At 31.8% G+C, this 12,471-nt stretch overlaps 1 protein-coding gene across 2 annotated transcripts; it reads left to right on the forward strand.

Moving 5' to 3' along the window:
• Positions 1 to 119: 119 nt before the first annotated feature.
• On the forward strand, positions 120 to 10,393 carry LOC108915803 (sorting nexin-13). 2 transcript variants are annotated; one of them, XM_018721942.1, is made up of 16 exons: positions 120 to 151; positions 235 to 349; positions 408 to 731; positions 2,230 to 2,465; positions 2,525 to 2,674; positions 2,724 to 2,896; positions 2,953 to 3,069; positions 3,123 to 3,249; positions 5,911 to 6,072; positions 6,132 to 6,827; positions 6,943 to 7,085; positions 7,520 to 7,738; positions 9,330 to 9,497; positions 9,557 to 9,771; positions 9,830 to 9,942; positions 9,993 to 10,393. In XM_018721942.1, exons 2-16 carry the CDS (start codon positions 237 to 239, stop codon positions 10,208 to 10,210), a joined length of 3,174 nt encoding a protein of 1,057 aa, XP_018577458.1. In that variant the 5' UTR covers positions 120 to 151; positions 235 to 236; the 3' UTR covers positions 10,211 to 10,393. The 2 variants fall into 2 exon arrangements, with proteins under 2 accessions (XP_018577458.1, XP_018577466.1); XM_018721950.1 differs by having other exon boundaries at positions 9,810 to 9,942; positions 9,993 to 10,085.
• Positions 10,394 to 12,471: the final 2,078 nt, after the last annotated feature.

A 12,471-nucleotide genomic window follows, 5' to 3' on the forward strand; every position in this document is an offset into this window, starting at 1 on the left:
AATAACCTTAAAATATGACGTTTTTCGGTGAAGGGAAATTAGTTTAGTGTAAGATACTAAACTTATTTATAAATAATTATGCGCTATTATTATGTTGCTGTTTATTGTTATAAATCTGTGTTTGTTTAAACAAATATATCCATTTGAACAGGTTAGTATCGTCCTGACATACTCACTGTGTATTTAATAATATTTGAATATTGTAAAATTTTAATGTTTATTTTTATGTTCTAGAAATGGAAACTAACACTATAGGATGGATTGGCCTAATTTCAGTTTTGTTTATTACAAGTTTTGGTGTTTCTTGGCTTTTAGCAATTATAGTTGGATCAATTTTATTCATAATAGGGTACGTTACCGCTTTGTTAATTTCTTATTCTAAACACTTACTATTTTATTTCTTGTAGATGTTTTTCATTACTGTATGTACAACAGGGTGATGTAGAAAAATTTTATAGTAAATGTGCTGGAAATCCTTTAACCTCCGACATTCCAAATGAAGGAGGTTTAAAACATGTTGTCAGACAAATTGAGAGTCCAAAAAAAGTACAAAAAACTGATAATAGAGTCACAGGAAGTGAGTTAATAGACAGTTCCTTGCAAGAAATTTTGGGGTACGTTATACGGGATTATGTGTCCTCATGGTATACCCTAATATCAAGAGACACCGAATTTATGGAGGTTACAGTGAGACATACTGCACAGACGTTTGCAATTAATATAGCAAACAGGTACGTAATTTCCACTGATCAAGTTTTTCTTCTGTCTAAGGTACAATAAAAATAAAGAATCAACCTAAGTATGTATAATAACTGCAATAATAATTGATGTCAGTGAAGCATGAATATTTTAGTAGTAGATAAAAAGTAACCTTGCAGCTATGCCATGCAAGCCCATTGTGTTTTAGAACAGAAGATTATATTTTGTTTGAGGATTAACCAAAATTAGTGAACCACATCTAGATTTTACAGTTTTTTTTATCAAATTTTAACTGGTACCTGTTTCAGTGAGTTACAATTGTAGAAGTTATGTAAAATTATAGAATTAGAATACCAATTTAATTATTAAGTTTTTATTTACAAAAATGTTTTATAAGTAGTTTATCATAAAGGACTATGATTGTTTTAGAGAAAAAAAAAAAAAATGTGAACATATCTTTATATGGTATATATATACCTGCAAAATTTTCCTAAACTTAAGCGACTATATGAAACACTACATATAGAAAGTTAATTGTGGTTTATAATAAATTATCTTGATACGCCTACTTAACCCTTGTAGGTTGTTTACATTATTGTTTACTTATAAAAATGTTTAACTGTTAAAGCAGAAATAGTATAAAAGTCTGTAAACATTCTAATTTTTCTCTTAAAAGTAAGATGTGCTAATTGAATATCATTTTATTTCCGTTGACATATATTTTTTTAATTACTGATTAACGTTTATAAAAGTTCAAAAAATATCTTTGTCATGTCATGTTTATAATAAACAAGTTATATTCCTTGAACGTTATCTTTTTGATATTTTACTGACATGAACTTCATAAAACTGTTATCTTTTTTAAGTCACTAGAACCAGATATTGTTGTCATTAATCGGCATAAATTATGAACAATCGACTAATAAATAACAATTTTTTGTTGATTTTTATATACATATTTTTCATTATATTATTAATTTAAGTAAATATTCTGCTAAGTACTTCACTTTTCCAGTAAAATTGATTGAAAATTTAAGAACTTGATTTGTAAATTTCTTATTTATTTTTTATAGTTACAAAATACAGGCCATACAATATTTGTTGAGATAGAATTCTAAGAAAATAATACACCAATAAAGTTCTGTTATGAGAACTACTGTGACAATTTACCGCATCAGAGGCGTGCCTTGAAATTTTCTGCGTTGTTTCATTTGGAAAAACTGTCTTAAAATAATTATACACAACGATACTCTTCGACTGGGAATTAAGTTCCTTTTATTTTTCACCTCCATTGATTTATTTTAGTAAAAAATTACACTGAAAATGCACAGGACAATAAACTTACGAAGAAACACGTCTTTGTAACTGTAAAACACAGTGTCTTTCTACATACCTCGGGTGTAGAATGCGGTTAATTCCAAGAAAGTCTTGCAGGGGTCTTCTTGAAATTCTATTTCAACAAATATCGTACGGGCTGTAATTTAATTAGAAATACATATACACAATAAACATTTTATGATAATATTTAAGGGTAAAAGAAGTAGATTGGATTCCGTTCTTGACCCAAAGACTCGTGGATGATGCTGCTTCACATTTGCGGTTATATAAACAGGCCAGAACGAAAATGAAACTTCAAGAGGCATCCAAGGAACAGAACAGTTCCCCTCAGAGAGACTCCAGGTCTCCCAAGAAAAGCAATCATAAAAGAAACAAAAGTGAGACAGATATCAACTGGTACAGCAAGAAATCAACTGATTTAAAAAGGGGTAATCTAAATTTGTTGTAAAAAATTTATATTGGCTTGTAACTGACTATTTTCTTTTAGATACTGAAAGAAATGTAGGTAATTCAAAGTTTTATATAAGTGATAAAAAGGACCATACTTTGGAAGATTATTTTTTCGATTTGGAACGCCAGATGGAAAATAATTTAGTTTGTAGAGATTGCATTTGTCAAAGTACAGAAAATGAAAAAGGTAATGCTTTCTTTCTTCAATTTTGTTAAATTAATCACGATAGTTTCAGAATTTTTATGTGAAATTGTGGAAATATTGCTGTATATACTTCTGCCCGATGAAGATTTTCAGTGCAGACCGCTACGATTCCTTCTGAGGGAAATTTTCGTTAACTGTGTAATTTTACCACTTTTCAATTTGATCGCGGATCCTGATTATATTAATCAGGTTATTATTTGGCTGGTGAGTAGCAAACGATTTTTTCTTTTTCATGGGGACTTAACAAAACACATTTTTAGTGCTTACGTGAAGCTCAATTGCCAAGCGACATATTTCTAACTACCTTAAGACTTACAGACAGCTGTGATGAACTAAAAAGCACCAAAGAGTTGGTCACTAAGGAAATACATTCGTTGGTGTGTGCAATAGCTCTTTTTAGGTGATCATTATTGTATCTTTGCTTTTTCAGAGGTCTAGGGATTCTGGGGGGGACAGTGATCTTTCGATAAAACAGCAGCTGAGTAGTTTGTATTATGTTTTAAAATTGATAGATAATAAATTGTCAAAGATGGAGAATACTGATAGCTTAGATACAGGTATTACGATTTTTCTTTAGACGTTTTTCTTATAAAAGGTGTTTCTTTATGTGACACATTTCCCTGCAAGGATTGTCTGATTGATGTGAAATTTGATATTCAATGGTAAAACGATATGATGTTGAGAGCATTGTTTCTGTGAGGAACCATGTATTTATTTAGATAAAACCTTTCCTTATGATTACAGAATGTTGTGTTTTAATGTAAACTTGATTTTATTGTTTTACATTTGAAAAGCATTAATAGCCCAGTAAATGAAATTTGTAATACATGTAAATCAAAAGGTAATTCGTTTCAGATTGAAACTTGGTTTAATCGTTAGTTTAGGCAAAATGAAATAATATTTCCCAAAAAGTATTGGTGTAAAACAACAAGATCATTGTTTAAACAATGATTATAATGTAAAAATTATTACCAAAAATGGAGTTTTTTAGCTGTATTAAAAAACGTTCTCCAACAGCAGTTTTTGCTTTTGTTTACAGGTTTTCAAAAAATGTTTCATTTGAGACCTGCTAAATTAAAATCCATTAACAATTTGTTTAAATAATTGCAAAAAAACAGCGAAATTTGAATTTGCTATCAATAGAAGAAAAGAGCATAAATTGCTTTTCCATTTTTTGTTTATTAGAAAAACCATTTTTTCAAATGCAAAAACGCGGTTGTTCGCGTTATAATAAAGGGCGTTATGTGGGCTGATTTGTTTCGTATTGACTTATAGTTTCAAGATATGTAATTGGAAATTGTAATTTCATAGGCTAACCTCCTCAAAACAGCGTATAAACATATAGTGTAATTTGTTTATAAGGTTTTTCGTTAATAACTTTGCGAAGAATAAATATTTTTTAAAGAGGCTTTGATATTTGTAATTCTGGTAATTTTTCACGAATTTAAAAAAAAAAATTTTGGGCGAGATTGCGTTTTCTTTTAAATTCATAACTTGTTTATTTATAAACATTAAGACTTGAAATTTCGGGAATAAATCAATCAACCTTTAAACTTCATAATAACGGTTAAATTTATCAAAAAAAATGCATTTTATAGTAATTTTTAACCCTTTAAAAAACGTCCTCGAATATATTTTTACACCTAGAATAAAGGGGAAATAAGACAGAAACGTTCCGAGACTTCAAATCTTAACTGCCCGAAAATTTTGAAAAACCCCCGGAAATGCCGAACAAATTTAACATTTTTTTTTAATCTGGGGTAGCGCATGAAAATAATAACTGCAAGGTCCATTTTGCAATAATTAATTATTAATTTGTTATAAACTATTAATTTTTTTCGCATTTTTCGAGAAATAATTAACATTAATGTTAAAAAATAATACTATTATGCATATTACATCCAAAAACTCGATTCTCATTAAAATAAACTTTATACATAAAAAATATGTCATTTCCTGAATTTTTTACATAAAAATATAGTTTTTTAAGAAAATTGTTTATTGGTACCATTGTGAATAATTATTTCTTGAAAAAATGCGGAAAAATTTTTTTTTTACAAAATTAATAGGTTATAACAAATTAATAATTAATTATTGCAAAATGGACCTTGCAGTTGTTATTATTTTCATGCGCTACCCCAGATTAAAAAAAAAAAAACGTTAAAATTGGTCCGCAATTACCGGAGATATTACAAAATTTTCGAGCAGTTAAGATTTGAAATCTCGATTTCCACTTTTGAACGTTTCTGTCTTATTTCCCCTACCACATTCCAGGTATAAAAATGCATTCGAGGACGTTTTTTAAAGAGTTAAATATTACTATAAAATGCATTTTTTTTTTTAACCTTTATTATGAAGTTTAAGAGATGATGATTTATTCCCGAAATTTCAAGTCTTAATAAATAATAATAATAATAAATAAACAAGTTATGAATTTAAAAAAAAAATGCTATCGGCTAAACAATTTTTTTTTTTAATTCGTGAAAAATAGCCAGGATTACGAATATCAAAGCGGCTTTAAAAAATATTAATTCTTCACAAAGTTATTAACGAAAAACCTTATAAACAAATTACACTATTTGTTTATACGCCGTTTTGAGGAGGTTAGCCTATGAAATTACAATTTCCAATCGCATATTTTGAAAATATTAGTCAAGACGAAACAAATGAGCCCTCATAAGGCCCTTTATTATAACGCTAACAATCGCGTTTTTGCTATTTCTAATAAACAAATGCAAAAACTTGTAAACAAATAAATATTTTTTTACAAAATTTTTTAAGCGTAACAAAATACAACTTTTATTGCAGTTTAAAGACGATTTATGCTCTTTTCTACTATTTATAGCAAATTCAAATTTCGCTGGTTTTTTGCAATTATTAACAAGCGCTTTTTAATACCGCTGGGAAAAATTCCATTTTTGGTAATTTTTACATTATAATCATTGTTTAAATAATGAGCTTGTTATTTTAAACCGATACTTTTTGGGAAATATTATTTCTTTCTGCCTAAACTTACGATTAAACCAAGTTTCCATCTGAAATGAATTTTTTACAAATTTTTTTTCATTTATTGGGCTATAATTGGCAACAATTTAATTGCTCTCGCCCGTTCACCTTTTTATCTCACAAGTCAAATTTGATATTACATTGTCTCCTTAAAAATTGCAGGGAGATATTTCACTGAAAAAACAATTGGTGTAATTGTATCTCCTTTGCAGATGCTCATTCATCCCTGGATTACTTCCAGCTGGAAAGTATTAAAAAAATCGATCTCAAACTCGATCAGATATTAAAAAATAACATAGCATTTTCCTACTTTATCGACTTTGTTTCGATGCAAGGCAAACAAGTCGAACTATTTTTTTATCTCAACGTCGAAGGTTCGTAAACAAAACCAACACCTTGAATCACCCCAAACATTTAATAAACTTTATTTTAGGTTGGAAAGTTTCCGTCGAACAGCAAATTTCAGATTTGCACTTGAACAGGACGAAACTCTCGACTGAAAACGTATCTTCCATATACGAAAGTATTAGATCAACGGCTCTCAGTATTTACGAACAGTATTTGGGCGAAAAATGTGAACAGAAAATCCTACTAAAGCAGTCTCTTGTTCAAGAATTGTACTTTAAGATAAGGAATCTAAATGAAACACCATCCGAGTTGTGGTTTGACAAGATCCTCGAGGCGATGTATGAGAAAATAGAAAAAGAATTCTTGCCTTCGTTTAAGAAGAGCAAAGCGTATATAAAGCTTTTACAGGAGTTAGATTTACTGCAACAGGCAACTGCAGAGGAGGACGCGATCAGCATAAATAGCACTGATAGTTTAGAAAACAACGAGGCATCTAAATTTTCGGATAATTTATCTCATCTGACGCAGATCAGCAAAAAGGGGGAGCTGTTAACAGTCGACAGTACTCAGAAGAGCGTAAAGCACGCTAGATCTTTGAGTGATGTTACGATGTTTACAGGTAAAAACGATACAGATTTGAAAAGCCGCAGTTCCAGCCAGGACAGTAAGAAAATTAAAATCGTTGCCGATAGCTTGGACATAGAAGAGGAGGCACTAAAAACGGCAGAGAGATGTTTAAAAACTGGCGACTATGTTTTGTCAGTTAACATAATTGAAACTGGTAAGTTTAACATCAAAATTTTCAGCTCATAATTTATTTTTGGTACCCACCTCAGCCACACATTACTTTTTAATTTAACATGTCTAGAAAATTAAATTTACAATGCCTTTTTTAGGTATTGTATGTGAAAAAGGTAAAACTTTTGGCATATACGCTGTGAGAGTAACTAGGCAATTTGAAACAGGGTATAGTGAGGAGTGGCACATTTACAGACGTTATAGTGATTTTCACGATCTTTACACTAAAGTTAAGGAAAAGGTAAAACATTCATTCATCTATGAATGGTTGCGACTGTGACTCAGTATGTACATCTTAACTGGCAGAGAGCGACCTGTTACATGTACTATGAAAGCAAGACCTGTGTCACCACCAATGAAAACAATTTTCAAACTTTGTTGCAGTGGTCCTAGTTGTTTATGAGATATTGTTGGTGTAATTCAATGCTGGTCGAGTCATGTAGCCTGCAGAGTAGTTTGTTTTCTGAAACATCAGTTTAAAAATTGTTTCGGGCAATGCCAATACAGGTTTTATTTTTATAGTACTTATGAAATAAGGTCATTCTCGGCCAGTTTGGGTGTTTGAAATCCTAGTCATTGAGTAGAATTACGTGAAGTTTTCTTAGTCAAAAATAGAATGTACAAAAATAAAAGTTTGTGAGAAGCTCTGTCTAAATATATTTTTTTCATGTTTAGTTTCCTGATCTCTCCAAATTAACATTTCCCGGTAAAAAAACATTCCATAACATGGACAGATCTGTCCTAGAGAGGCGCATGAAGATGTTAGGCTCTTACATGCACGAGTTATGTCAGTCCCAGGTGATATCTAGCCATCACACGCTGAGGGAATTACTCATGACTTTTCTAGAGCAGGGTGATTACGATAGAGCTACCGGAGGACCCATTGCCAGTACAGTAAGTGCAAAAGTTTCTATAATATAACGCGTCACAACTGTATCTGATGCCTCGCGAAAATAACCGAAGGTATTGATGTGAATAATTTTTGGAAGTCATTACAAGATTGATTATATTGTGAAACACAATTTTAAATAGTTTGATAGACAGGGTGTTAATGAACTTATGTCAAATATTTTTGTTACATCTATGTTGAGTAAAATGTAATTTTAAAATCTAAGTTACTTCAAGGAGCCACCTGCTGATTTTCATAGATGTTCCACCATTTGCTTGCACATAAACTTCAGTGCGACGTATCCAATTCGCTCGCACACGCTGCAACATTGCCACGTCCTCTTGAATCGTATTACAGGCTTCGGCAATACGATGTTGCAGTTGGTTGATGTCACGAACTTCCGTGGAATACACGACACTTTTCACTCTGTGGGCATTTTCATTTGCTTCGCCATAAATTATTAACATGTCATAATATTCGCGATTGCTAAATAAATGCGTCATTTTAAAAAGCTTGAAAAACAGCACAGCAATCACTACAACAATGTATTACAAACTGACTTTCGAATACAGTTCGGCTTCATACGAAACCCACAAATTCATAAAAAGTGTTACAGAATTTTTTGTAAGTACTCATCACAATAAAATACATGTATTTCAGCAGTTCCAAAACAGTTTTAAACACATTTTTAATTAGCTTTTTTCACTATGTCCTGAAACTTCCGATACAAGTTTGTGACATCAGTTAAATCAGTTTTTTCTCCTTTTTCATCTCTTTAAATTTTTGACACCCTGTATAATTGGTGTAATTTAAATTAGATTGTAAATTAACAGCTTTTGTAACAAGTTCATAAAATTAAAGAAAACCAAGTGTCTTATGCAGCCAAATAATGACCAATTTTAATTCAATAATAAGCATGAAACTGCAGCACCTGTCGAGCCTATTTGGGTTAAGTGGAATTATCCGAATCTGCAAATGCGGCTCATGATTTTTTGTAAAACAACTTGGTTTTCTTCCACACTTGACTTTGCTCAGTTTTCTTTAATTTTTAGTACTGTAGTGCTTGAGGCATCAATTATATAGTACTGGCAGAACTTTTAACCCTTTCACTGCTCCAGACGTATATATTCGCTAAAAATGTATAGGGTTCAAACTGCTCCAGAGGATTAATTCGCATGAATAGTTAAATTGGATCAGGCTGCTCAAACCGTATATATTCACAACCATGCGCATTGTGACTCGGTTATTGCAATTGGTAAGGCGAATTTTTGCGGGCGAGCTTATACCGATTGTGACAAATATTTTTATGGAAAGAGGTACTGGTAATAATACCAAGATTGTTCATGTTTCTTTCAGTTTCTATTTAGTACATATGCTGTATTTTATTCAAAATAAAATCATAAAATATCGTAAATCGTAATTTAACACAACATTATGTAAAACTATAAGTGGTCTAACTGCCCCAGACGTATATATTCGCACGCGATAAACTTTCGCGCACGACGCGGTAGCTACGTTCAGACGTATTGCGCAGCGAAAGGGTTAAAGGATCTTTAAGGAAACCTGATCGTAAAATGTTTTTTTTTCGAATTTTAGATAGATTCTTTGGTAAACCCCCTGAAATCTGGGATGAAAACAATAAAGAATATGCCAGAACAACTCTTTAATACTGTTGACGAAGTAGTTGTAGGGTTGACAAAAGTATTCCATAATAAACCTGGTAGACTACCCGAGGCCAGTAAAGTTGGGGCCTCTATAGAAGAGGTACGTAACGGGGACAACTAAACAGTTGCAGAAATCGTAATATTAAGTTTATTTTTTAGACTGATGATAACATTCCATTAAGAATAATGTTGTTGCTGATGGACGAAGTTTTTGATCTGAAGTCACGAAACCAGTGGCTGCGAAGGAGAATCGTAACATTACTACGACAAATCGTTAGGACCATGTTTGGTGATATTGTAAATCGTCGAATATTAGACTATGTATCTTTTATAACTAGCCCTAAAAATGTAGCTCATTATCTCTATGTATTCAAGTAAGTCATAGAATGAACGTACATAATTTTTTGAGAAGAATATTTCCCCTCGTTTTAGGCAATCGTTTTGGCCAAATGGAGTCCGCAACGAGGCAAAAGTTGAAAGAGATGCGGACACCAAAAATAGAACGAGAGTTGCCGCTAAAGTTGCCCTCTTGTCTTGCCTGTCAGGTGAGTTAATACTTTTTGGAATGCCAAAGTATTGGACAACTTTATTTTAGATGAACTGAAGCATATTATTGGATCTGAAACGACGAGGCGCGGTCTACTTACAGTTTTCGATTTATTCCAAAGACCAATTTTAAATCGTAGACTACTGTACGTTTTATTAGAAGGAGTTTTATGTACTTTGTTTCCCGATAAAGATATGGAGAAATTATTTATCAAATTATATTCTAAGTCAAAAAGTGAATGGAAAAATACTCGTAAATGTAGGTGATGATTTATTTATTTTCACGTTTAGTGCCATTCGTTACTCATTCTCTTAAATTGAAGGTATTATCACTTATCTGTATTAACTTGAATTTTACTTTAGGCACTTAGTTTTATTATTTATTTGTTTTATCGTTTACATTTTTTCCTGTCTAGGCCTCTGCTTGTGTCGTTATATCTGTTATCTTTAAAGTTCTCATATATACACATATTTATTTTATAAATATATTTAAAACCTTGTTATTTCTTTTTTCTTTTTAAATGCTCCGTTTTACTTAATAATGTCAGGAAAACTCGCAGCAATATCTGGACTTTGTTCCTTGCGTCTTTACACTAGTGCCAAAATAGTAGGCAGATTCATTCTCAAAACGTAGATTAGGGTAAGACGGGTAAAATTTTTAGATATAGAAAAACAAATAGATATATCGATTTTGGTAAAAAGTAGATTATTATTATTATTTCAAAATTTACCAAATATGTAACAGGTACTTTTTTATTTATACCCAATATTTATCCAGCAATTCCAATTACCACTTTTTCTTTTTCTTTTTGTTACGGGATATATCCAGTAGGGTGGAGCGAAACAAACATAAATTAAAAAAAAATTATATCTTCTGTATTGTTAATCAATGACCCGATAGGAAAGTTTCACTTACAAAAAACCAAAAATCTACGACTTTATTTTCAGGTGGCGCACCGTGAGGGTAGTTTACAAAAAACTTACATTTTTAGTTCTAAATTGTACCCACAAAATTGAAGTAATTTCATAACTTTTTGTCATCAATATACTTTTAATTTATTCTTAGCCATATCTCGCGTATAAACGTATTACTTTGTAGTGAAATATCATTAATTGGTTTTGCAAATATTTGCATATTAGGAATTTTTCTTCGAAATAACTGCCGGCCACAGAGCACCTGGAGTGTACGTTTCCTATTCCAAAGCATGGGAACCGGTGAAGCCAAATTGCGGGGAAGTGGAGTGTGCGAGGTAATCTGACCGCGTAAACTTTGAACAGGTCAGGATTAAGCAATATTTTTACACTAATGACAAAATTCATTTTTCAAGTTTGGAATTCAGAAAATGGAGTCATTGTTTTACTAGAAAAACACCTGAATCATCCTTAACAATGATTCGTATGCTTATTACACGCAAATGAATTGCCACTCCGGCATTTGTTCTCCAGTCTCGACGGCACTACAACAGACCATAATAGTATTTTTGGCATCATAGGAAAAAAAATCGACAAGTGTCTCGACTTCCCATAAAATTGCCGGATCTGAACACTGATTCGTTAAGTACCGATCAAAATTACCTGTATCAGATGTATTGCGCAATTTCTGTTGGTAAGGTCTCATCAAACTTGGCTAACAAAGACCCAGGAAAACTGGCACATTCTCGATGGTTGACTTTCGCAAACAGGATTCTTCGTTTATATATTGCAACAGCTAAACGACAAAAAATTTGAAGGGACTAGCCACTTTTATCATGAAAGCTACTCTCCAACCTGGTTTGATATCAAGACAAAATCGTCTTGTAAATATGCTCCTATACATGTATTTTACATGGTTAAAAGGTGTTTGTATTTGCGAGATGACCTGAAACGCATCGTCTTGAAAACTAACTATTCAAAGAAATGCCTTCTTCCCACACCGAGAAAATGTGTTGCTGACTATGTTACAAGACGATGACTCACACGTAAGGAAACTGGCTGTTCGGAGTTTTAAGATAAGAAATCAGTGCAAAGGGAAGAAAATTCACAAATTCCAACTTCCAGAACTTAAGGTTGATGCGCCTAGTTATTATGATTTAATAGATTCAGAGAAAGAAGTAACTGAACCTCCAATAACAATGAAATACACCGACACAGAAATTTCAAACATTTGCTTGAAATTGAAAAGTATCCTTGGCAGTAGAGATGTGCATGAAGCTCGTAACAGAGGCTTCATTATCTGTTTGCAGACCAGACGCAAGAGATGGTTTCATTCGTACGAGGATAAAAGCCAGGCAAGACATACCACTTTTCGACACGAAATCTCGGTATTTTCGTCAAAAAGATGGTGGACATTAAAACGTATTTTTTGTGGTGTTTTTACGTATTTTTCAGTTATTAATTCCTTTAGTAATTTTATGTATTAATATTGTAGTAAAGATAGCAATATAGTCGTAAATAAAGTTCCGTATGTAAGCCAAAAATAGATTTTTTATTTTAAATTCAAACCTAATGCGCCACCTCAATATATTGACTTATTTCATGAGAAAGCTGTC

This window comes from Anoplophora glabripennis, unplaced genomic scaffold, assembly GCF_000390285.2.
Source record: "Anoplophora glabripennis isolate ALB-LARVAE unplaced genomic scaffold, Agla_2.0 scaffold36, whole genome shotgun sequence".
In the NCBI taxonomy this organism is placed as follows: domain Eukaryota; kingdom Metazoa; phylum Arthropoda; class Insecta; order Coleoptera; family Cerambycidae; genus Anoplophora; species Anoplophora glabripennis.

Excerpts from the sequence above, each read along its gene's own strand:
- LOC108915803 (XM_018721942.1), top strand. The coding sequence starts at position 237 with ATGGAAACTAACACTATAGGATGGATTGGCCTAATTTCAGTTTTGTTT. Across the intron at positions 6,073-6,131 it reads TTTTTATCTCAACGTCGAAG|GTTGGAAAGTTTCCGTCGAA; the intron begins GTTCGTAAACAA and ends ACTTTATTTTAG. Across the intron at positions 9,498-9,556 it reads TTGGGGCCTCTATAGAAGAG|ACTGATGATAACATTCCATT; the intron begins GTACGTAACGGG and ends TTTATTTTTTAG.